Genomic DNA, 26634 nt, shown 5'->3' with positions numbered 1-26634 from the left:
CTCATTCAGTTCTGAGTTATGGGTTCATCCCATCATACCTATTTAATTAAAACAATGACACCTGGAGAGAAGAAGGGCAGATGGCCAAATCTTCTGCATGACAAAACAACTCTCACACCATCTCAACACACTGCCATTTAGAATTACATATATACATGAGGCCGCAAGGACACTCTCATAAAGACCCTCACACATCGTCTGAAAATTCCCGAAATAGCAGCATCTCCGAGTGACACGTTAGGTAAGGTGAAACTATAATGTATCGTTAACTTTATTATTATAAACATGCAGTCGTGAATCATAGTACAGTAAGAAGAGTATTGCACACTTATTTTGATGTACTTGTTCAACTCATTTTGAAATAACCACAGTTATGGATAGCAGATTGAAGTAGCCTATCTAAAAACGCATACTGAAGGACTACTAAAGCCTAGCAAGACGAGTGGAGGCAAAATCAATCATGTTTATAATGATAAATAATGAGAGACAGTTGCTTATGTCGACTGTGGACGTGTATGACCCAGAAAAGGACACACTGAGAGAAATGATAGATGACAAAAGTCGCCGGCCTGCTCCCTCGTAAGGCAAGCTCTGCTCGCCACTCAACAATTAAAAGCTTTGTCCCCACCAAGACCCTGAGCAGAGTATTTATAGCGCTCTTCCATGACCCGGCATCTTCTCTCCAACATTATCTCCCGCGCACACACAACAATAACTGTAGATTTGTACCTTCGAATGAAAGGCAACAATCATGGCGAGTGGAGCCGCTCTTCTAGGACGGCTGTCTTTCCCAGCCTAATAACATTGTTCAGCAAATCGGAACGGGTGCGCGCTGCCAAGAGAGGCGCGACACGGTGCGAGTTTGGAGGAGCAAATTAATTTCTGTGCCGCTGCGTGCCTGTCTGGGAGACGAGTGTGTGTGGGGCATTCGAAGTGCGTGTGAGGCCGCTCTCTCTCTTTTATCAGGCAGGGCAGGCCGCTGTTCCTCTGCCCCGATTCCCCGACCTCATCATACCCTCACATTCATCATCGCGTGCACGTCCCAGGCTGCTTATCTTCCTCACTCTTTCTTTCACGCTCTTCCCTTCGTACATTGCCTCATCTATAAATCTATCATGTCATCCCGCCGCTGACCTGGAATTATCAACGGGCGCCTGCCACAAAATAATTAGAGATTTTTAAGCCCTGCTGGGGTCAATATTCATATGAACCCTGTACCTCATTCATGAAAAACGAGTGGTACTGTTTGGTAAATTGAACGTAATAACTGCTATTACGAAAGCAGGATGCAACGTGCCAATTTACGTAAAAATGCTCTTGCAATCGATTCTCGCGTAAGTGATGGCTAAGTCTCAAGCAAACCGTTGTTTTAACCATCAGTCAAATTCGATTGAATTGTCATGCAAAAATATTAATTTTATGTATTTCTGTGAATCAACTTGACACTAGCAAAGTCCTGTTACAAGTTAGATTTTCCGATAAAGGATTAATTTAAAAAGTTTAAAGTTTTTGTTAATATTTGCCAGTCTATAGATTCACATTTATGCAAAAAAAAAGCAATTAAAATGAATGCAAAAAACGCTTAACACGTTTGGTTTGTCCCAATTATAAGCAACATAGACAGCATATATGGTCAATATTTATCATTTACCTCATGTTCAATTCCATTTATAAAAATGACATTCGTTTTGTAGAACATTTACTAAAAAAGAAAAAGCTCTGATATGGGTGTGGAAAAATATATGTTTATCTGGAATAAATATCAATGTCCGATAAATAAATTGCATAAATTCATTTTGAAGTCTGAATAAGAGAAGCTTTAAACATCTGTCTAACATCTCTCAAGATAATATTTGGCAAACATACTGTGATATCCAAATAAAAAACACAGTGATATTGATGTATCATACTGTCGTACTGCAAAGTCAGCAACTTCAAACTATATCAGCAATTCAATTTACAACTAAAACAAAACAAAACAGTATTCTATCATTATTCTAATGACGCATATAAACAATCCAGAGGTCAACCAACATCCATGACCACCACACAGTCACATATCAAACAATTCTAAATATGATAGTCTTGTACTTCAACAATCAAATAGTAAGTTCGACATAGAAACACATCAATAGAGGTCTTCACTGATATGATGGCTGTGTGAGTACTCCTCATTTTATCACTCACACTCTCCACCTCTTAATGAACACAAACTCACTAATAATGATCCTGGGTGTCCTTCAGAGCAGCAAGGGCAGCCAGAAGCTTCACACACATGCACGCACACACAGACCGATAGACTTAACAGCAGCGTTAGCCAACTCTCAGACCTTTAAGAGCACAGACTAAATAACCCACAATGCTTTAACATCTACAGAAAGCTCTACCGTCTTGTAGGCAATTAAGTGAATTTATAATAAAATATATTTTTGTACAATAACAAAATTAAGAAAAGCATAAAAACACAGAAAAACTTAAAACACAAAGAATTGCATTGTGTGTTTTGGGACCAGATTTGACAAATGTTACAAAGGAATAACCTTCTCGACTTATATTCTTTTAAAAATAAAGGTGCTTCAAAAGGTTCTTCGATGCCGTAGAAGAACATTGTCTGTCTAAAAGGTTCCATAAAGAACCTTTAACATCTGAAGAACCTTTGTGTTTCACAAAAGGTTCTTTGTGGTGAATAAAAGATTATAAAAAGGTAAGAAAGCGATGGTTCTTTAAAGCACCTTTGATTTAATGCTTCTTTGTGGAACCAAAAATGTTTTTTCTATGGCATCACTGTAAAGCACCATTGGTGTATAGATTGTCTTCCTGGATCAAACAAGCATGCGTGACCACACTATAGATTGTTGAGTCAACATTGTAGACATGCAACGCGACAGCTCCGGTGGCGGGAAAACAACGCGGCCCTCTCTCAAGGGAAATATAGGCAGATAAACAGCCCTACTCGAACCAGGAAAGTTGGAGGGCTTTAATCCCAAACAGTGTTTACACCTCTGCTGGAGAGACTCCAATATAGTCCTGGCCATGCAGGTATCAATCTTGGACAGAATAAGTTAATTGGGATCAATCAGCTCGCGAGTCCACTGGCTCCCAAGAGCCGGAGCCTTAGGCCAGCAGGATCTGACGGCGATTTCTTGAAAGATATGTTAACCACTGACTGGGTTGTTGGTGATACAGTTGAATGGGTCTGACTCACAAACTAGAGAGGCAGAATTCAATGTCAGCCATGGTACTACACATGTCTGATGACTGGAGGAAAAGGCTCCTGGAAATGATTTCAATGGAATCCATCATTACGTTGTCGATGTCCTTAAACCTTTTATTTCCATATTTTGTGATTTTTATTATACACTATTAATCCTTTATGTTTATCGCTGGGTTTTGCAAATATCAAACTAATAAAAACATTAAAAAGTGCTTGTCAACTTTGACAACACGATATTTAATAATAAAAAATAAAAAAAATCATCAAAACAGATTTGGATATACAAGGTTTTGTTAGGACAGAGACAACATGCAGTTTACAAACGTTGAATTAAAAGAAACAGTTCCACTCAAAATAAGAACAATTCTGTCAGCATTTACTCCACAGTATTTTTTCATTGACTTATTTTCATACCTTGTATTTTACTTTTGTGAAACCCAAGTGGAATTTTTCAGAACATTTTCAAAACCATTTTCAGTACAGTGAATAGGGACTTTTGTAGTCACATAATAGTTTTTTTTTGTGTGGGACTGATTCAAACTTTTTATTGTTCACTAATAATCTTTCCTTCCACTGTAGCTTATTTCTCTCTTATTTGACTCATATTTGACGTCGTTGATGTGTGTGCCATGAGGTGACCGAATTCACTTTCATGGTTTAAAATGAGCCTCCAGGATTTTCTTCAAAAACCACAGTTTTTCACAAAACTAAGTCACTGTGAACAACACAAGAGTGAGTAAATAATGTCAGAATTTATATTCTTGGGAAACCTAGAGCTATATTAAAAAATGTTCATAAGTCTTGCTGAATAAATTATATCTAAGATAAATCGCATATTACTCGTCCATTCATCAACACTAACACGCTTTTCAGTTGTGACACTGCACTTATATATTCACTCGAAGAATTTTTTTATTGCACAGACGTACAGCAAAAGCCAACCGCAAGCCATCAGCTTAATAACACGATAAATTAAATGGGCTCATAAAGTGGAGTCAAAGACTTTGTGCAGCCTCCCTTCTTCAGTACATCTTAATGAAATCAATATACTGGATGTGAGCCCATGTCTTAATGCAAAGAAAACTAGATTACATTGACTTGTATGTCTCTGTAATTAAATAAAGACTGTACTGGGCAGCGGCACGGTTATTTACTATTCCATTTACTTATTTCGCTTCGGTAAAAAGAAAGCGTGTGGATTTATTTGTAAATAATTTCAGGTGACCTTCAAGTTCTGACCTTTATCTGATTGAAAGCTTCTTGGGACACTCAGGGCGTACTTTCAATTATTTGACACATTGGAATTTCACATGTTATACAAATCCAATAAATTATCCAATCATGCGATTAATCTTAGACAAGTTGTTTACTGGTGTAGTTATTTAGGTCGATTTGTTTATCTACAATGTTTGTAATTTTTGTTTCAGATGTAATATTTTTAGTGTCGATGCTTCACATGGAGTGAATTTAGGAGCAGAAGAGGATTTAGCATGCAGACGATCTGACAGCTTTTAGACAGCATGGTAAACTATCTATGAGAAGTTGCATCTCTGAATTCATCTTCTCTAATGGCCCACTGCTACAGCCATCAAAGCACCTGCGTAACCGACTTCAACAATAAATTCAAGGACATTTACTGGTAGACTTTAAATCGCACTGTTAGTATTTCTATTATTATGCATAATCCGTAAATCTCCATTTAGTGTCACCGTGATAGTTTTGTGCAATAAAAGGTTATTCATTCTAGTTATTATAATATGTATTTCAATATCTGTCAGTTATCTTACTAAAGGACTGCACGGTTTGTTCTTTTGATAAATGTTGGTCTGCGTACACACCCAGACATGATTGGCACTGTTAATCGGGCAGTTTCTCACATTGCGAGCATTACATGTTTAAAGCCTACAAATCGAAACAGATTAAGCGTCCGGAAACCCTTCTGTTTCCTTTTATTATGCTCTCTCTCATTTTCAAAAGCACAAATACCTTAAAACGTGTCTTAGTATTTGTGGTGTTCATCATCTCAAGTGTGTTTGTTGTACGACTCACGTCAGGATATTCTTTAACAGGCACGTAGAGTTTCTCTTGGAGCTGCACAATGGGACCGACGGCATCTGGGAGCTCAGAGCTTCTCTTGTCCGTGCTGCCGTTTAATGTGTCGTTGTACATGTCCTTTCGTACCCTGCTGATCTCTGAAAGAAGGAGGAGAAAAAAGCAATGTGAGCTAACTACATCAATCACAATGCAAACTGGGCATGAATAGATTTAGAAACTCCTAGGTATTGTTGGAATATATTACCTGCCACAGCTCATAAGAACTTGGCATTGTCATTACAAAAGAGTTACAAATTGTTAATAATCCCACCTATAGACGGTTTAAAGCGACAATGTAAACAAACCTTACTGCGCATGTGCGTGTTCGTGAACTGCCCTTCCGTTAAACATTCACAAATAGGCCTAATGTATATTTTTTGGGATAACAAGCAAAAGTAACCGAGAAGAACCGTTACTTGGCTAAACTTGCCTCTCCAATATTTTGAATTTAGAATTAGGTACCAAACTCAGCCACTAGATGTCAGTGTACCACACCGTTTCTTTAAATGTGACCGAAGTACTGTAAGCATTCAACAAATTGTTTAGTTAATAAAAATAACATTTAACAAAATTAAACAAATCGCCAATTATTCAATAAAATAATACTATTAATTAATACGAACATAAATTAAATAAAATATAGCCAGACTGATAAACAAACACAGACCAGAAGTTAACGGCAGTCCAGGCGCACGCGTCCGATGAAACCGTCTATAAAACTCTTAAACACGGCATGACTGTAAGTACATATCAACAACATAAACAAAAGCCACCTCAGCAAGAACATTGGCAATATGAGATGGGTTGAGAGAGCTCCTCCATCTATAAACAGCTGTTACTGGGTTTGTAGGTTAGTAGAACCACACAGGAGCTTTCTGAGAGGATAGCACTGCCCCCTAAATTACCTCAAGAGACTTGAACATCTATCTTGCCCAAGGGCTGCTAAAACCTGTCGCTCAACTGCAATCCAGCTTTAATCTTCCATATTGCCACCCAGCAACATAGCTGTGGGTCTTTGAGGCCAAACAGTTTTCTTGTTTTAAACCCACATCCTTGTGGGTTTAAAGATGATTTGTGCGCTATTAGCGATGATTTTAGAATGGTGCTTGGGTTTTATGGATATTGGCAGGGAATATTTGTGTAAATTTCCATATCATCCATTGCTCAGCCAAACAGGAAATTCCACACCAAAGGTTTGACAAAAAGCACATTGTACAAGTACATTGAACAAGGACAGATGGAGAGCGGGCAGTCACTATCATTACATGGGATCCCCTCTCTCACTGAATAAACTGAGTAAGAACTGCCCATTTCTGAAAGGGAGGTTGAGAGGAAGACAAAATCAGACTTGAGAGGAAGAAAGATAAGAGTGAGATAGTGGTGGAGAGAGAGTGCTAATGTGGTTAGAAAGACAATTATCACTAACAGCTTGACAAAATATCATAAAAGACATTAAATATCCGGATCCAAAGCTGCTGCAACTGTTGTGTAATTCTATTACTGGAGGATGAATTCCCTGGTGGAAGTCTCTGGGGCAAACCAAGGCCCACAGAAAGATCGCACACTACCATTGACTCACACATCCACACACCAAGTTATAACAAGAATACGCAGAACACAGAATGAACTGCTCTTTCGAATTGTAAATTTGACAATACTTCCCAAGTCATGGGCAGATTTCCTTAAAACTGTAATTGTGTGTGATTTGATGGGTTAGGATAGTGCTCATGTGACAATCCATACGCTTCCACCCATACATTACAGTAAGTGGGAGCCATTGCTCGAACAGACACTTCAACCAAACGGCTATTTAATAGTGGTCCGGTCTCAATAAATCACAGCTTAAAAGACCCCAGTTGATGGCCATAAGTGAGGTTCAGGCTTGGGTTTTACGGCAACAGTGTTATCAGAAGTGATTTACGATTTTCTCTATGATATCGAAGGACATTGCCAAAAAAGACAGAGGCATTGAGGGAGAACTTTCTCAAAGGCTGGGCAGACAAGAATGATGGCACGTGCACGTTAGAGGCAGCGTGTGGGAACATCTGTTCAAGGGCCAATGGATCCGTGAAAACGGATTTAATTATTAGTGAACGAGTGTTGCTTCTGGACCGGTCTCTTTCTGTTAACTTTAGAGGGAAGGTAATTACTTGACTGCAACCTCGAATTGATAAAACACTGAAACAAATGGTAAAATTTTGAAACAAACAGTTAGAAGTGGTGAAGACTGTCGTCTGGCTATGACTGTAGCCTGATTATTTAGGATAAGCTAGTAAGCATGACAGTTTTAGAAAGGGACCTTGGACCTCTCATGAATGGTGTTGGTTTGTAAATAGGTAAAATGGAACATTAATTCATTACTCCTAATTGAAGAGCTTTATTACAGTTCTTTTTATTCTTTATTAAATGTTAAATGTGTAAACTGGGGAATGACCATTTTCAATGACAATGTTTCAATTTGTTTGTCCATGGAATGTATTAGACCAAGCAAACATGTTACAGTTAATTGGTTAAACTGTGATTTGCCAGTCGATTAGAGTCAGCTGGTCCTAAACTAGTTCTGAAATTTATGATAATAATAATTTTATAAAAAAATTATTAGAAACAAATATATCACAATTCAATTTAATTTAAAATATTATTTCTATTTAATTTCTATTAAATATCAATAAAACATTTAAATTTGAAATATTGTATTAGATTCATTTTAAAATGAATTCAACATTATAATATAACATATGTAAAATATAATTAATCTTTAACCAGTGCAGTAGCAGCCTGCTGCCTTTTCACTAAGGTTGTGTTTACACAACACCATTTCACACAAAGTATATCACCGCACTCCATATCACTCCATCAGTATATCACCGCAGAGATGCCAAGGATTATCCTCTTCCACTCTGGAGCTGAAAACGCACCTTTCACTGCTTCTTACAACTGTGAATTAAGCTCCACTTTCCTCCAGCTTTTAAAGGCTACTTTTTTAAAGTTACTTCCAGCCATCAGTTGTCATAGCGCAAAAGGCTGTAAAAACCCCTGAAATACACATAGGGAAAATATTTTGTTACTGAACAGTCAAACTCATTTACCAGACAGTCTGGAAGCCCAGACGATGGCTGCAAGTGCATGCTGAGTGATTTAATTATACTGTCAGATTGTGTTGGGCCATGAGGACATGTTTATAGATGCTCCCATCAAAAAGTGTGTTTGAAGGCAAAAAACAGAAGAGAACGCATGATGGTCATAGTGTTGTTTTCTTCCTGTGCTGATTAGAGAGGGCTCTCCAGCGGTCAGATCGGACCCCAGACTGGATGATGTTTAAACTGTCAGTGGTGATTTATGGACAACGTTATTACAGCGTTTTAAGGGCGTTTTTTAGCGATTTGTCAGTTTTCTTGCCCTTAGAATTCAATCATTTTCCTGCACTGGCCTCAAGGGTTGGACTTAGCGCACTACTGAGCACGCAGGAGCCACCTGCGCACATACTGATACACATTCTGGCACACATTACGTGCACTGACATACACAAAAGCTCATGGTGTAACAGATCTATTCAAGCTTCCATCGACACAGATGTGCGAGAATTAGCATAACTTAATTTGAAAAAACGTCAATTTATTACAACTTCGTATATTTCCTAACTCTTTGGGCTAGTTTATGATGGTTAGTGTGGATCTATCTGGCAAATAAGCACAGCCATGACTTAACAATCAGAAAATGTAGCCAACATTGTCTAACTGATCAAGCCAGTTAAAGGTATAGTTCACCTGCAAATAAAATAATTCTGCCATCATTTGTTGACATTACATTACATTCACATTACATTTACATTTACATTTAGGCATTTGGCAGACGCTTTTATCCAAACACCACCATCAATGACATCAAAAGTCACGCATTCTGTCAACTATACCGTCTTCACATGTCATGTTTCAATTTATAACGTGAGATTTGAGCGTGCAGATGAAGGGGATTATTTTGACAATTTACGAATGAATTCAATTTAAATATCTCACAAAATTCAAAATATCAAGAATATAAATTTGACCTTGTAGTAGAGTAGGCGGGGCGAGACCGTGGTTCGAGTCCGGTGAGTAATTGTGAATTAGCGCCAGCTGTGCGCACACCGGCCTCGAATCACGTAGGAGATGGGAGCATATAAAATGAACGAGCGACCGGACCGTCGAAGAGAGAGGACCGGGCCCGAACTTGTGTTATGTTTGTATTTATATTATGTTTTGTTCGCCGGCGGTCGTCCGTGAGGGGCCGCCGGCTGTTATATTACTTTATTAAATGGTTAAATGTTTGCCGGTTCCCGCCTCCTTCCTTCGATTTTATTGAGATGTGTTACATTGGTGCCGAAACCCGGGAGGAAGGAGAGACATGCTGTCGGAGAGTCCTCGCCGCCGAGTGGCCTCGCGGTGCCGGAGAGTTCGGGCAGCGCGGACGAAGGGCGTCCGCCAGTGGCTGCCCGAAGCGGTGGCTCTGGGGAAACGGAAGTGCACAGTGCGGCCACCGTCAAAACTTCGGTGGAACGGCGACCTTTGCTGCTGCGCCCCTGGGTCGAGGTGGGGTGGCATTCGTCCAAGTGGGAGCGGGGTGGTTGCCGCCGTCCGCCAGAGGCCGGAGCCTGTGTCCGTCCCCCGAGGGGGAGGAGCAGGGGGCGGAAGTGCCGGGTGAGCCACCGCCTGCCAGAGGCCGGAGCCTGCGTCCGTCCGCCCAAGGGGGAGGAACAGGGGACGGGGAACCCGCCCCGACTCCCGGATAAAGGAGGAGCCACCGCCGGCCGCCAGGGGGCGGACGGTCGAGCCGTCCACCTAAGCCCCAGGGCCACCGCAAGGCACCGCGAAGGAGAGTACTCGGGCTGGTTGAGGAACGAGCGGCAGCATGTCGGGGAACCGGATTTTTTTTTTTCTCTATCCCCTCTCTCTTTCCGGTCGCTCCGAGGGCTCCCGTCTCCGTTGTCTCGTCTCGTCGCTGCATACCCCCCACCCCACCCCCCCCGAGGGAGGGGGAGGGAGCTTGCACAGTCGCGGGGGTACCCCCCGGCCTGTGAGGGGTGATGGGGGTATGTAGTAGAGTAGGCGGGGCGAGACCGTGGTTTGAGTCCGGTGAGTAATTGTGAATTAGCGCCAGCTGTGCGCACACCGGCCTCGAATCACGTAGGAGATGGGAGCATATAAAATGAACGAGCGACCGGACCGTCGAAGAGAGAGGACCGGGCCCGAACTTGTGTTATGTTTGTATTTATATTATGTTTTGTTCGCCGGCGGTCGTCCGTGAGGGGCCGCCGGCTGTTATATTATTTTATTAAATGGTTAAATGTTTGCCGGTTCCCGCCTCCTTCCTTCGATTTTATTGAGATGTGTTACAGACCTCTATAGAGTATCGTCATTTAGAGTTTTGGAGTGTGACAGCTCCCGCCTCTGTCATGGTTCCGCCATCTTGTCTTGTTTATTCTTGGTCTTGGGGCGGAGCCATGACATAGTCTAAGGTTCTTTGTGGAGAGAGAGGTTGGGCCTTAGAGATCCTCTCACTCTCTCTCCGAGTCTTGTCTGTGTTTCCCGCCCTTTTGTCTCGTTAGCCTTCCCATTAGTGTTTCATTACCCACACCTGCCCCTTGTTAATTATCCTGTGTTTGTTCCCCTTTAAAACATCCTTGTGATCTTTTTCCTGTGCTTGTTCATTGTAAGCTGTACCTTCATTGTACCTTGTACGTTATACCTTGTTCATTGTACGCTGTACCTTGTTTGTTTTTGTGCCCTGACTCGTCAAGTTCTTGTTACCTCGTGTTTTGTGAGTATAGTCTAGTGTTGTCCTAAGTGTTTATTTTCATAGTTTAGTCAGTCCGTTAGTATCTGTTAGCCCCTTCATCCCCATGTCTGCTTGCAATTGGGTTCTCCCCTGTCAAATCCCTGACAGAATGGACGAGCCATGTCCGAATCCAGTAGGCAGCATGGACGGTACGGCGTCGTCCACGCGGGCCCACCAAGCCCACTTAATGCTTGGATTCCGCCGGGGGAATTTCGGTGACCGGGAGTTCACCAGGGCACTCTCGACGGCGGCGGAGATGAGAGGCAGAGTGAAAAACGATTTTCAACTGCTGCCTCACGCCGTCGGAGAAGAGGCTGCTGGCTCCCCTTGGGTTTGCGGACATGGTGAGGTTTGTCAGCAACCGGAGCGATCCCGGAGGTGAAGTTCCACTTGGGACTTCCACCTCGCAGTCGAGCGATCCGGAGGATCTCGTCCTGGCCGCAACTACCCTGGAGGACTCAGTACCCTCTGGCTTGAGGTCCATGGTCGCCGGTCCCTCTGGTCCCCGAGACGAGTGGGGGAGGAGAGACTCGGGGACACCGCCTATTGACACCTCATTCCCAGAACACTCTCTGTCCTCCACGGGCCCGGCAAAGTTGGCCATGGGTCAGAGGAGCGTCCAAGCAGTTGCTACCGGCATCCAGTCCGGTGCAGCAACCGGCACCCAGCCCGATCCAGCAACCGGCACCCAGTCCTGTCCAGCAACCGGCACCCAGTCTGGTCCAACAACCGGCTGCCAGTCCGGTCCAGCAACCGGCGCCCAGTCCGGTGCAGCAACCGGCAACCGGCACCCAGCCCGGTCCAGCAACCGGCATATAGTCCTGTCCAGCAACTGGCACCCAGTCCGGTCCAACAACCGGCACCCAGTCCGGTCCAGCAACCGGCGCCCAGTCCGGTCCAGCAACCAGTAACCGGCACGCAGTCTATTGTACTACTGTATAAAGACTTTCAATCAGTTAAAAAATATGAAGATTATGACATTTATATCAGATATGAAAACCTGATACGGAAAGAGTGTGATTCAGATTTTAAGAAATGGGGGAAGAGTAAGTCATTTTTAATTTTAAAATGTCCAATTATTGGGTGAAAAATACCTTTAAGAGACCCGATAGGGTTAAACCAGGACAGGAGTCACGTAGACCCCAGCCTACAGATCATAAACAGGTGACCAACAGGAATAAAAATGAATTATTTTTTCTTTGCTTTAAGTCCCTAAAAAAGAAATTATACTTATCGGCATCCCTGCGATCCTCAATCAATACTCACGATCATTCCTCTGTCACTACAACACAATCTGCCTTCCATATCACACTCCCCTTTCACCGGAATCGCAAACCATAAGCCGCATCTTAGAGCAAACGACCCTAAGCAACCGCACAAGTCTATCTCGGCAGCCATCTCCAATTGTAATCACAGCTCCGCTCAATCATAGAATTTCCCACTGCAAACTCTGGCAGATGCGCCCGCCACGGCTCCGCTGGCCTCGTCCAGATTACCGCTGACAGATCGCCGATTCCAAAGCTTTTTTAATATTAATCAAACAGCTGGTAAATTACAGGTCCTCCGACCAGATGACAGTTTCAGCTGAAATTATAGCCGCATGGTGACATCATAGAGCGCTATAGGTGACAATGCCTGCGGCAAGGCCTTCATCTGAACAGATGGATGAGGCGCAACATCACGGATGAAGAGATGCATGTGGTGAATGGAAAGAGAAATGCCAAAGCAAGGAGGAACAGCAAAAAGAGGATGATTATAGAAGCGAGAATGAACGAGAAATGGTCATGTGAAAGATATCTCAACTATTCTCTGATATTAAAATGATAAAATAAAATGTTAAAATAAAAATTCTCATCCTCAAAACTCATCCTCTTGTCATTTCAAACTTGTATGACTTTCTTTCTTCAGCAGAACACAAAAGAAGATATTTTGAAGACTGTTGGTAACCGGCCCCACAACCGGTGTCCATAAAGTAGAAGTGAATGGGGGCCAGTGCTGTTTGGTTTCTTTTGTGTTCTGTAGAAAAAAGAAAGTCATAAAGGTTTGAAATAACAAGAAGGTGAGTAAATGATTTTTTATTTGTAGTTATTATATATACGAACAATAACACATTGTAACAATGTCAAGGAATAGGAAGAAGGAGGCGGGAACCGGCGAACATTGAACCAACTTTATAATAAAGTAAACAAACCACAAAACGAAAGTAAAATGCCACACAAACATAATAAAACATATAAAATTCTGTCCTGGTCCTTTCTCGTCATACACTCCTGTCGCTCGACCTTAAATGCTTCTGATCTCCTCCGTGAGGGATGTGGGACCGGTCCAACGCGCAGCTGACACTCATTATCATTCGCGTCACAGGCCTCACGTTGTTTCCTCACGGCTCACGTCCCGCCTTGCTCATTACACATATAAATAATAAGTCACTGTGAAACGATACATTCCAACAGTATTGGAGCAGTCTCTGCAAACAGCTGACTCACAGGTTGATCGCGTTATTTCTTTATTGACAGAATAATGAATAAACATGAAAAAGTGCTTGTAATGACAAAAACACATTCAGAACTAGGAGGCTGGTTTAAAATATCTCAAAATAGCCAAGAGGAAGAGAGAAAGGGCTTGTGTACAAGAGACATTACAGAACGGACACCGAGAACTAGATCTGACCCGGCCACAAACACGAATAAAAAAACTAACGTGAACTGACACAATTTCTAGAAAGCAAAAAGAGAAAAGAACGAATGACGGAGGGATGGGAACATAGAGAAAGACAGAGAGATACACACAGAAGACATCCTTCTGTGTTTGTAATTACGCAGCTCTGTCAGAGGCGGTCGCATCGCGAGCAAAGGTGGCAGCGAGGAGGTGGAGAGAGGGCGCGCTCACAAACTGAGATGCCATCTGGGCCTGCGCTCTCCTCGGAATGATAATACTGCCCGGCCCTCCAAACTACTTCCGCACACACATAAAGATACACACACATGCCAGTGCTCAGATGAAAAGAGAACACATGCCCGCTGGTGTGGATGAGACACAAACAACAAAACAAGTCAAGCAGGATCTTCCGGATTCCTCCAAAGAATGAGGCTGTTGAGCACATTGACTCCCAAAGTAGGAAAAATTACTTTACAATTTTGTGTTCTGTTGAAAACAAAAGAAGACATTTTTAAGAATGTAGGACAGCATCCTACTTTGGTAGTCAATGTTTATAAGCATTCTCCAAAATATCTTTCTCTGTGTTCATCAGAACATAGAAATTTATACAGATTTGGAACAACTTAAGGTAAGTTAAATTTTTGGGTTAAGTATCCCTTTAAGAGAAACAGTGAAAAAGCTAATAAATACTGTAACTGAGAACTAGCAAGCTTTAACAGACCAACCTTTCACCATAAAAATGCCCCCATCTTTAAGTTTTTCTTCGGAAATTAAACAAATGACTGCACTGGGAATGAAAGCATACGTATTTACCAGCACTGACGTCAGAATTATGAATATATAAGACCCTTCAAACATCTTTCCAAGAATCCTGTCATGGTGCCGTAAATAAACAGTGAGGCAGCAAGTCACCGTCGACTCAGCTGGAGTACTGTTACCTCAGGCCCACGCGAGAACGCATTCCGGCGAATACAAATTGTAGCTAATCGAGGTTAACCAGCATGTCTGGCGTCAGCAGAGAGCTTGCGAGCTTCAATGTCATAACCTCTGTATTGTAATAAAGTACAACAGGCACACTCCATTAAATTGCCAGCGCTTTAAAAAGGACGGTTGACAAGTGATGTAAAGAGTGCCCTCTTTGGCGGTTAAGTGCGTGTGAGAATGGAAATGCACTGACGCAACCTATTGTATCCTCCTGCACCGGTGCATCAACAAACTGCGACAGCGGCCACCTGTGTACGGGTTGGAAAAATCCCCCAGAATGCAACAGTACAAACAGGGGATGCTTCAGTGGCAGGAGGAAAGAATGGAGGGGGCTACGTTTCCCGCATCACCAACTCTGGCACAGGCCCACTTCAATTAGCTCTGTGTGCTGTAGAGGGGAGCAGACACCGAAGCTTCTGCAAGCACACACTTACTGAAATAAAACACAAACACACAAGCATTAATTCTCATACAAAGGCAAATCTTTCAAAAGTCATGCTGAAAAAGGAGCGTCTTTTACCCGCGAGTGAGCATTTCACATAATGAATCTGCATGTTCGTATATTTCCGAGTCCTTGGTCCCTTGTGTTAATGCCCTTGTGTGTTAAAAAGCCTAGATCTGTCCGCTCGCTCCGTTGTATGTAATGATTTCTGACCTATTTAAAAGTGCTAGGCAGCACCTTCCTTTTTAGAAATGTACCGGTGCCATTTAAATAAACGTAGAGGGAAAGGGGTTTATCCCATAAGCCAGGAACGGCAGCCTAAGGCCTTAGGCAACTCCGGTATGTATGTGAGCGTGCTGTTTAGGCACATTTATAAAAGAGAGCATTTGTGTGTGTGTGTGTGTGTGTGTGTGTGTGTCGCCTCAGGAGGTGCTGACACAGAGGAAATTATGGTTCTTAGCAGCCAGTAGTACAGAGCTAATATGCAGCAGGAGCAAGGTTCCTCTTGGCTCCGTACTGGCGCCAGCATATGGTTTACTCTGTCACACAAACGCACATGGAACATGCCTTCATGCTCTCTTTCGGAACTACAAAACCTTAAATACCTGCAATGAAGGCCTGCTGAACAGCTAACCAAGGCCTTCAATGACACTCTACATTAAACAACTAAGTCTGTCTCTCAACGGTACCTCAGAACTATACTCACAATCATACAATGGAAGTAAATGGAGAACAAAGTTGTTATGTTCCAGTGTGTATTTGAACATGTATAGTATGAACTGGACCAAACTCTTCACTGTAAGTGCTTCACTTAAAAACTTAAGCATAGTGTATACTAAAAATACGTAGTATAAGCATCTCAGCATAGCTGTAAACAATGCAGGTGACATTGGTTATCAATTGGGTAATGGACAGGATTCTCCATACAGCACACGCTGTAGGCATCAGCTGACAGTACACACAGTCTCAGCGTTGTTTAGATATCAGTCGGCTAATGAAGGGAAACACAGGACCGTGCAAATCACCCTCTATGCTCCGGGCTCTCTGATTGGCTGCTGCCTAATTGAGCTTGCATTGTCACGGGACGAGCTGGTAAAATAAGTCAAAAGGTTAATTTGACAGAATGAAAGCCACGTGCATCACATGCTCTCGGGAAGGAAGGTCACATTTATGCGGCAAACAGGACTTCTTAGCTCCGATCTTTTGCCCTTTCTTCCAAAAGAAGCAGATCCCTCATTCACAGAAAGTTTTTGGTGTAAAGCACACACTTATAGTCCTCCGGTGGTGAGCGATGACATACGCAGAACTGTAAAACCTTAAATCTACAGTATTCATGAGCATGCCCCGATCGAACAAATCAAGGGCAGTTATTGCTTTAGTCTGATGGAGCTATTAACAGGGGAAATCTTTGGCTGGAAACTGACATTATATAAAAACCTGCAAGATCCACTAGCCTTTAACAAAGGATTAAAATGCAGGTTTGGTGTGTAAAGGGTGTGAGATAAATCAGGCTAAGTAGGTAAGGGAATCGATCATTTCTCAGATGGCTGGGATTGCTCTTTATCTATATTAAACAGAGGAGTCTAATGGATGGCACTTTAGACGGTCCCCGCGTGTCCTTTAAAAGGCATCTGCTTGGGCCGTGGTCCAGAACATTTGAAAATCATTCAGAAGAGGCTAGATTCAATTAAGCGTCTCTCACACACCTTGAACCTTGGGCTGCTGACGAAAGGTAAACACATCAATCTCCGTTTGGTACCTGAGCCGTAGCTACAATCCTCAAATCTGACCAAGCATTACCTTTGAATTTAGAGCAGATTGAAAAAACGCACGACGAAAAGATCCAGCGGGGATCCAAACAAGACCAACATGCTGACATGCTGCTCTGGTGCGAAAGAGATAAACTGAAATCTATTAACAAATAAGCTCAGTTCTGCTCAGGACATCGATTGTTTAGCACAATATTAACCACTGATGGACTGATAATGGATGCCAATGTCAGACTACATAGAGCAGGCTGGCTGATACTTGATGTAATGCACATTTACACACTTCTGATAAAGAGATAGTTCGGCCCAAAAAATTAAATTAAAAATGTACTCGCCCTCATGTTATTGCAATCCTGTATTACTTAACCAAACAACAGAGGCCCCCCAACAGAGACTTTCATGTTATGGACACTAAACCACATTTCACAAAAACATATTTCGTGTTCCACAGAAGAAAGAAAGATGAGCGACATGAGGTTAAATTAAAAACTACAGAATTCTATTTTGGCTGAAATTGCCAAACAGAGCAGAAAGACAGAATATTACTAGTCAAAATTTTAGAAGAATTATAAAACAACAAAACTCTGAATTAACAATTTTTACGTAGCCACCATTTGACCAAACTACAGCTCTACTTAACTTCACAAAGTGAAGTCTTCAAATTGCATACAATGAGCTATATACTGTGTGTTCTCAAAAAAAAGGTTAGATGAAAAACAAACAAAAAGCATACACAAAGATGTAAAAGATAATGAGAAACATAAAATCAGTCAGGTGTGTCTGAACGTTCGTCTAGCAGAGAATCCGCTGCTAATACAAACAACTTTGTAAACAACAAAGCAATTTCTAATAATGACAAATTCTGAATTTAAAAGCAAGTAAAAGTAAAACAAACCAAAAGAAATTGCTTTTTGATTAACATGTTACATCTCAGGCACGCTCACTGTTACCTTGCTGGAATATGAATTATTTCGGGTTATAGGATTTTTGCTCTCGGAGGCAACAGACAAGGATAAGAAACGACGGGAGAGCAAAATCTATTGACATAAACGAGCTCAGATGTTGCCTTTTCATTCGGCCTCTTACTTTGAAATCAATACGACTCTGTCGGCGTAGCTAGATTCTATTCACATTCTCCTCTCACCCACTCTCCTGGCGAGCCTGTGGCGGCTGGAGACTTAGTCAGCAGTCTGTGAGAAACAGTTTCAATTACACAGAGTGCTTTTAAAATGAGGGATGTGAATGCATTATAAAGCGCAACACTGATGTATTCACTAATTATGACGGCATCGCAGGAATCCGCCCGTAATAATCTCCCGTGATATATAGTGTAACTGATAGATGAGGAAAGGGATTGGGGCGGGCCGTGTCATGTGATTGATTTATCCTTCAAATGGCGCTCTTAAGAGGGGAGGACAAGGACACATAACCCCGTGACCCCTCTTATTGGTAAGTCTGAAGTGCTGTCACATGACAGTCTGTGTGCGTGTGTTCTTCACCTCTGCTCTAATGACTTCTCTTATCTTGTGACAGTCAATGCTTATGTTGAGGAGATATAAAGCGAGACTGCCAATCTAAACTAGCTTGACCTGTGCTCTGATACTTTTAGTAACCTAATAAATCAATAGCATATAGTACACCCACTATTTATGATGCATCTCGAAATATAACTATGTGCTTTAACAGAAGGAGCTAAACTTAGCATTGCTCCACAGTATGTTGGGACACAATGGGTCACAGAATGTGAGATGAAGTGAAACTGCACAGAAATCTGTCTCAACCTAGTAAACAAAAAGTAAAAATAGTCACATGGTGGACACAATAAAAACAGCTTAAAGTCTCCCGATGAAAAACAAGAAGACACGAAGGTGTCACGGAAAGAAACACAATGACGATAAAACTTTTAAGGTATAGTTAAAAAAGTATAACTTTAAAGAGACAGTTCATCCCAAAACCTGTATGACTTTTTCTTCTTTCTTTTATACTGGAGGTCAGTGTAGTTTGGTAACCAACATTCTTCAAAATATCTTCTTTTGTGTTATGCAAAAGAAAGAAAGTCATACAATTTTGGAATGACAAGATGATGAGCAAAGGATGAAATGCTTTTCATTTATGGCTGAACTGTCCCTTTAAATTCATTAACATCTGATACTGAATGCTCTACAAAGGCTACAAGTAAGCAACTCGCACTTCAAATCTGTGATATTCTGTGGGGTTCTTTTGACTTTGAGTAATCTCAAGTTTCATTAACAGCGTTAAAAAAAAAAGAACTTCAGTAAAACTTCATGAAGCATTAAGCAAGAAATGTGTTATATTTAAAATGGTAACACTGTGTCCTGCAGTATTCTTGTGTGAGTCACCTGTGTGTCTGTCAGTCTGAAGGTTTTAATGAGTACACAGCTCATTTCCTCTTCCTTTAAAACTGCAAAGTGAGAGGAATTGTAAGAATCTCAAAAAGGACAGCTGCTCTACAGCTAAAGACAGAGTCATGAAGAAGTTCATTCTGCGTAAATTGACTTTGACCCCACTAATACAACTCAGGATTAATTAATTGCTCCAATTAGGTGATGAATGCACCACTTAGACTAATTGTCAGAGGGCCACGAGGCTCTGCGGTCCTCACAGGAACTTTAAGGAGCTTCCGAGAAAGAGGTTTTCATGAAGGTAAACAGTTTTTTAAAGGCAAAGTCATTGAAATCTGTCCTCTGGGTGTGATTTTAAGCAAACATCAGATTTGTTTTCTGATGTGTGTGAGTAATGACCCCTGTTAGAGCTCTTGTCCTGTTTGGGAAGTGAAAAACTTTATCTAAGAGCTCTGCTTTCCTGGTTCTATCAATGGGGCAGATAAAATATTATTCTAATACAATACATTTGAGCAATTCATGCATATTTTTACTGGTTACTCTGGAAAAACAAATTAGGAGAAGTGAAAAACTATTTCTGAAACCACACACTGCATTTACATTATACATTTTTTATTTATTTCTGAAGAAATAGCTGAAATATAAACAAAATATGTTTTGAAAGTAATATTTTGCCACTTCATGCCTCAAAAACTATACTGAAAAATCTGGCTAGTAATCAATTGTTTTCCAAAAGCATTTATTGTACCTTGAAAACACACATACTGGTGAAGGCCAAGACATTTCATAGAAGAAGCAAATGACAAAAGCCCACCCCAAAACAAAACTGTGACTGGGGTAAAAATAATCATACAAAAACACCCAGATATTCGAATTAGCCACCAACTTCCTAAAGCATAAAATAGTTGAAGTGATTGAGATTGTGTTGGATGATTTTTTGTGAATTGTCAGTGTATGAGCTGTGGTCGGGGTGGTCCATCTTAAATGTAATTAAAAATGCCTGTAGAATGTTTAAACCGGACAATGGGCAATCATCTTGAGACCTTTTCCAACTCCATAAAGGAACAATTTGGTGTACAAACTATCAATGGCCACAGAGTATTACAGTGCCTTACAGGCCCACATACATCTCTGTTTCTATTATCAGCTCTATTCAAACAGTAACTAACTCTATTCTCTATGGGTGCCAGAAGCACAACTTTGCCTTATGGGCCTTGTACTAATGGTGGCGCCTGCTCTCCTGATTAAATTCATCACCTTTATTACAGTGGGGAGTGCATGGCCTAGCATGGCGGACTGCTCCTGTTAGCCATTGAGAGCATTCATCTGCACTAACGGGGTCGGGGGTTTACGCTCGGTTTGTGCATCAGCCCGCGAGCATCACGGCTGCTTTACGCAAATGCATCGCTCACAGGTGACATGCCAGGGCCAGTCGCCCGTCTCATATCTAAAGGCCATGCTATACCCTTCAGAGTGAGAAGCAATGTCTCTCTGCAACACTGAATGTGGCAAGTGCTTTAAAATAATGTGGATCAAAAACAGATTTTGTTTGCTCGTGCTATGTTAAGAATTTGTGGGGTTCTAGACTTACAGTAAGGTTAAGGTTATGTGACATGTAGGGTATGCTTCACAAAGCAGAACTTTTTATGTCTAAATGTTCCATAAAAAACCTTTAACATCCGAAGAAACTTTCTGTTTCACAAAAACCTTTTCTTAAGATTATAAAAAGGTAAAAAAGAGATTTAAAGAACCTTTGACTTATTGCTTCTTTGTAGAAGCAAAATATTTTTTTTATGGCATCGCCATGACCTTTTAAGTACCTTTATTTTTAAAAGTGTGAAAGGTTTCGAATGATAAAAATTCTATATGGTTGGGTTAGAGTTGTTTTCCTATAATTTTAACCACTGACTTTAAATAAGGGACATTAATTCTACAAAGAGGTACTGTTCACATTAAAGGGTTTTCGAAAAGAACTTAAAATATAGGTAAACCTATTTAGCCTTTTATCCATGATGGAAGACACTAATGATACTCAACTCCAGAATTTTCCTTGTGGGGTGTTTTAATGTTTACCAAAAATAATGACGCGATTATTGTTTTCCAAGCCCAGACTTTGATATTCATTTCAAGATATACCGTTTGTTCCACCTATCATATATTTTTTCTTTTCAGTTAATTTCTCACATCAAAAACTATCATATGTTATTTAGAAAATGACAGCAAATGGGGTAAATTGTAAATAATAACCATAAATGCTGTAATAATGTATTTTTTAGGGTGTCCACTAGACCAGCAAACTTTAACTTGAGTAAAAAAAACATGAATAAATGATTTAATTTACTATACAGTAGAAGTAAATAGAGATAGTTTAGGGAGTTTTGGTGGCTGCATTTGGTGGATTGATGGGATTAGATCCGTCCAAACCGGCTCCACATAATACTAAAAATCTATTATTTTTAATATTATTTGCCATTCTACCAAAACCCTTTCTCATTCAAAGTTCCTCACTTAATACAGGTTCGATGGGTCAGTGCCTTTCACAAGGGTGTAATAACACACCCAGACATCCTTCACTTTATACTGTAGCATTTTACCAATACATGTGAATATATGGTGAAACCTTTGTATAATATTACCAGGTCAGATCTTACAATCATCTCAAATGTTGGACAAAATATTCTATAATATTGGGCAAAAAAGCAATAGCTCTGCATAAGTGCACACTGGACGCCTGGTATACAAAGTGATGACATAATTCAAACAGCGAAATATCCTTTTATTGAAGTAAAAAGATTATTACTGTAGAAACAGTGATCTCAAAACGACATAAATTGCTTAAATTCAGAAGTGTTCCCAAGCTACTGCTTGTATCCGATTATGTTATATTACAAACAAGACTGTAAAATGAATGCACATTGTGAGATGGATGCAAGCCGACACAAGCACACACGCTCATCCAAACAGAGCCAGATTTGTTGGATATTACAACACCCCATGGGGAATATCATGCATGCAATCTCAAATGGCTCCTGAGCATTTGTGATATATTGCTCGCCTCTCTTATTGATGATGCCACATATTTGAAAACTTTCATTTTTTATTTTTTATTTCCATTCTCACAAAGCACGCTCAGAGTTTCACGTATGATCAACGTAGTGGCCCAGCAAGAGCTGTAGACCATTTAAGCTCTCCTCATCCTATCAGGACAGGATAGAGCTGAGCCTGGCAAAAGCCAGTGATTTAACATTGCTTTAGTGATGGTTTCACATAGTCGCACACCAGAATATAAATGATGTACCACCCAGCTTCTAAACACTGCCTATGAGTTGCACACACAAAAGCAACCCAATGGAGAGATTCTGCTTTTTTATGCATTTGCGAGAATCACAACCCCATGCATTTGCACTCTTACCATGCACATCTAAACAGGACTCAGTTCTGCAATGACCCGATAGTGGAAGTGAAACCCATAGCTCAGTTCACTCTAATGAACACAAAACTATCTGTCGTACCTCTGTCGTCTCACAGTGGCAACAATTCGGATATATGTACACATACACAAACTGTGACAAACCCATAAACGCAGGTGGGTGGAAACTCAACATAACTGGTGCTTTACTCAAATAGATTGCATTTAAAGGGATGACGCATCTCGATACCAGGTTCTCACCACTTCTCTGTAAAAAGCTGTGAAAACCCGTACCTATGTGAGTCATAAACGCAAGTGAAAGGCGAAATATTTTTGATATTGGCATGTGAAATCCTTCACATACCCCTGATAACGCGGGTAATGTCGCAGGCGAGCGTCACTGATTTAATTCGGAGACGAAAGGCCTGTAAATGTGACTGACAAGTGTAAACAAGAGAGCAACTGTGAAACAGGCAAATGAATAACTGCTGCAGTTTACAAAGCGCAGAATGCGAAGCCAGGCCACAGGCCCACCCCAGGGGTCTATAAAGATTTCCTGAAAGTAAGCATAACAGAGTAGTGTGTAAAGAGATAATTTTTGATGTTTTTATGATGCTATCTAAACTAACAGCTGATTAGAGTGCATTTTATAGAATACTTAATAGACGACTACAAATTTACAGTACTATACATTTTAAAGGGACATCGCAGAGGAGGTATTGCATCATCACTAAGCTGTGATTTGTGAATAGGACGTGATGGTTTTTAACCGCAGGTACCAGGGAACTGCATTCCTTTAGAAACATGATGCGTTGGGCGCAGATGATTCACCAACAGTTATGTACATGTGACTGTGTGTGTCAGCAGTTAGAAACCTACCAATCTGCTTACATTGCACAAAGGACAGTGGCAGCGCTCACGTATATGTCACAAATATAACGGCTGTAATGAGTACGTAATGATGAGTAATGAGCCGGTAATGTACAATAATGTGAGTAATGATGGAGCTCTACAAATTTTATTTAAAGCGGTAGGTTTGTTCAGGAGACTATAACATATAATTCGTGAACCACGATCAATTTACATATTTGTGCGTGTTTTACAGATTGTTTGATAACAGTTGCATGTTCTAAAGCAAATTAATTTTTAAGTGTGTTTGCTGTAGTAAGACACAAAACATTTTTTTATGAATGTCTTCCAGATTTTTGAATTGAAGTAAAATAAGTCCTGTAGTCTGTAGGCAGGGGTCAAACTTCATAGACATCTCAACATCTAAACCCGACCAACACTGTCAAAACCCAATCTTTATTTGCAACAAAGGCCCATAATGCTATACAAAAATAAAATTATATAAATGTCTAAATTATATAAACCCCTTAAACAACTTGCAGTAGGTTTCCATGAAGATTTATCATTACCACAACATTCTAACCCTTTAACCACAACTTACCATATGATGTGGATGCCTCTGAATGATCAAAACATTGAACTACACACAATAGTAAAAACTGTGCTATACATAGTTGGTTATTTTATTGAGTTTGTTTCTCTTTCTTATAACCGTTGTGTTGTTTTTAGCATTTTTGTTGGTCAGTAGTCAGGCGCTTTAGTTTAAACACAGATCTCGCGCAGAATACAAAATTAACGGTCCAGTCTCAGCGGCCAGAAGAGACCTGCAGGTGTAACCGTAAGTTTCTCTCGTTTAATTATATATATTTAGCTTAATTACATACATTTTACTAAAATATTTTATCAAATTATCATCCAATACAATGACACGTTTGTTCTGAATAAACTCTAACTAACTTACTGTAACGTTACTTGTAAATATCTCGACTTGATTTAGACTTAAGATTCTTCTAGGTTTAATTTTACCACAACGCAAATCTTTAGACAACTTCTGTCTATCAGCGTTGAGCATTTGCATAATCGACTACATCAACTAGCAAGACGCTACTAAACCGACAGCAAACTGAATAAAATAATATCTCATGCCACAGGTAGCCTCTCGATTCCTTTCAACTGAGAAACGGGGGACTGCTAAATCTAAATTTACGCACCGATTGAAACCAGAATGAAAGATGACTGAATTAAACCTTCCCGATCTCTTTGACAACGTCTTCAGTTTGATTATCAGAGATCTAATTAGTACGCGGACGACTAGAGCGTCGTTCCCATCGTAGTTTATCAGACCCCGGTCTTTGACGGATACAAGTCAGTCTATCTGCATTACCTTCGTCCAGAAGCCGTTCCAGGTGGTTGAAGATCCCGCAGAAGTTGGGCAGACTGCTCATCAGTTTCTTATCGTTCATCAACTGCATCAGATAATCTGGGGTCGGCTTCGGCTTCTCTTTCGTTTCCATTTCCCCCACCATATTCCACAAGAATCACCACCGAGGCCCCGAAGCAGACAGAAAAGTCCCAAATAAATAGGCTGAACTATAAATAATAAATAGGGTATAAAAGCGCCAGCGAAAGAGGCAAGTGTTTATAGCTCGTGCGCGGAAAGGCTCGCGTCTCCTGTCTTTACGCACCGTGCGCTGCTGCAATAGTGCGATTCGGGGGATGACAGTTGTTTAATGGAAGCTGATGAAATTAAATCAAATATACAAAAATTTAACGCGAATGGGTGGAAGGGGAAGCCAGGTCTCTTTTCAGGAAACAAGAACAATTTGCCCGGTAAATTCCACAAGTTTCTCTTAACCATAAGACGACTCCCGCGTGCCCGGCGCCCCTCTTGATGTGTTTAGCGAAAGATTTGTCCTTAACTTCCTCCTGAGGCGTTGAAAATGTCTCTTTCCCCCGAGCTCCACAAAGCTTCCTGTGTCTTGTCTGTGGGTGCGTGCGTGCGTGCGTGTGTGTGTGTGATGCGCAGCGCTGGAAACGTCTGTCCCTCCCGTCTCTCACGCGCAATGAATGCGCTTTCTCAATGAGATTGGCATTCGGTCCTCCGTTACCAGCTCTGCCTGCGTTCGAGTTCGTCACATGATCATACTGAGTCCCAGCAGCCCAAAATCAGACTGTGGGAGGAGAGAGAGAGAGTAAGAGAGAGAGACGGTACATTTGGAAAACAATTAGCCCATTTGCAGACCAGAATCTGAAGCATTGTGTGGATGTGCAACTCGCATATTGTGGGTATGTCTTCAAAGAACCCATTCTATTAGAGTTGCGAGGCATGCAAATGACAAGTAAACATCAACCTCTTATCACCATTTCTGAAATTGAAGCATGCAGATGGCACATAACAATAAGTGTTCTTTGCCAAAATAAAATGTTGTAATTTTGTACTCAACCTCATTCTGACCCCATCTACATTAATTGGAAAGGTCACCCAAAAAAATTGAATTCTTTCATAATTTCTTCATCATTTCAAGTCATTTAAACCTGTATGACTTTTGAGGAAAACAAAGATATTTTGATGAATGTTGGTAACCAAATAACAAATAAATTGAACTCCATTCCATTTGGGAAACATCACAGCAGACATTTCTCAATACAAAAAAAAGTGTAAATGAAAATGATGAAAGAATTTTCATTTTGGGGTAAACTATGCTAAATTGCTGTTTAAAGTGTGAACTTTTTGTGAAAGGTTATTCCACAGCGTTTTTTATGGATCTATATTAAAAGACCTGTTTGCTCTTTGGCATGCTGGATGGGATGGTAGTGATTGTAAAGGAGAAAAGCGATTGACAAAATGCACATCAAAATAAACCACAATAGTTAAGAATTAAACAAGGCATTTATCTTAATGGGAGGACTTCCTCTAAAAATAATCTTTACACAATGCAGATGGAGGCTAATGCTTTGTCAATATGTGCCAATACTGGGCTAAGGCAAATGTTGTGGGAACAGCTCCTCCCTCTGGATTACACTGCTTTTAATTTACA

General features: G+C 40.9%; 1 protein-coding gene across 6 annotated transcripts in view; it reads right to left on the bottom strand.

Annotated features, from left to right (window-relative positions):
• The window catches only part of LOC130431205 (KH domain-containing RNA-binding protein QKI), an 85671-nt gene extending 59925 nt beyond the window's left edge, over positions 1–25746 (bottom strand). For 2 of the 6 annotated variants that reach the window (XR_008908177.1, XM_056760078.1), the window contains exons 1-2: positions 24981–25742; positions 5264–5406 (exon numbers count right to left, since the gene is read on the bottom strand). Coding sequence is in view for 5 of the 6 variants with exons in the window: in XM_056760078.1 (XP_056616056.1) it covers positions 5264–5406; positions 24981–25122 (285 nt within the window). In the remaining variant the exon portion in view is untranslated. Of the gene's footprint in view, positions 1–5263; positions 5407–24980 lie in introns of all 6 variants that reach the window. The other 4 variants (XM_056760079.1, XM_056760080.1, XM_056760082.1 and 1 more) reach the window with 3 other exon arrangements.
• Positions 25747–26634: the final 888 nt, after the last annotated feature.

Source organism: Triplophysa dalaica, chromosome 11 (genome assembly GCF_015846415.1).
Source record: "Triplophysa dalaica isolate WHDGS20190420 chromosome 11, ASM1584641v1, whole genome shotgun sequence".
Taxonomy (NCBI): Eukaryota; Metazoa; Chordata; class Actinopteri; order Cypriniformes; family Nemacheilidae; genus Triplophysa; species Triplophysa dalaica.
This window is presented reverse-complemented; position numbering and strand designations above follow the sequence as displayed.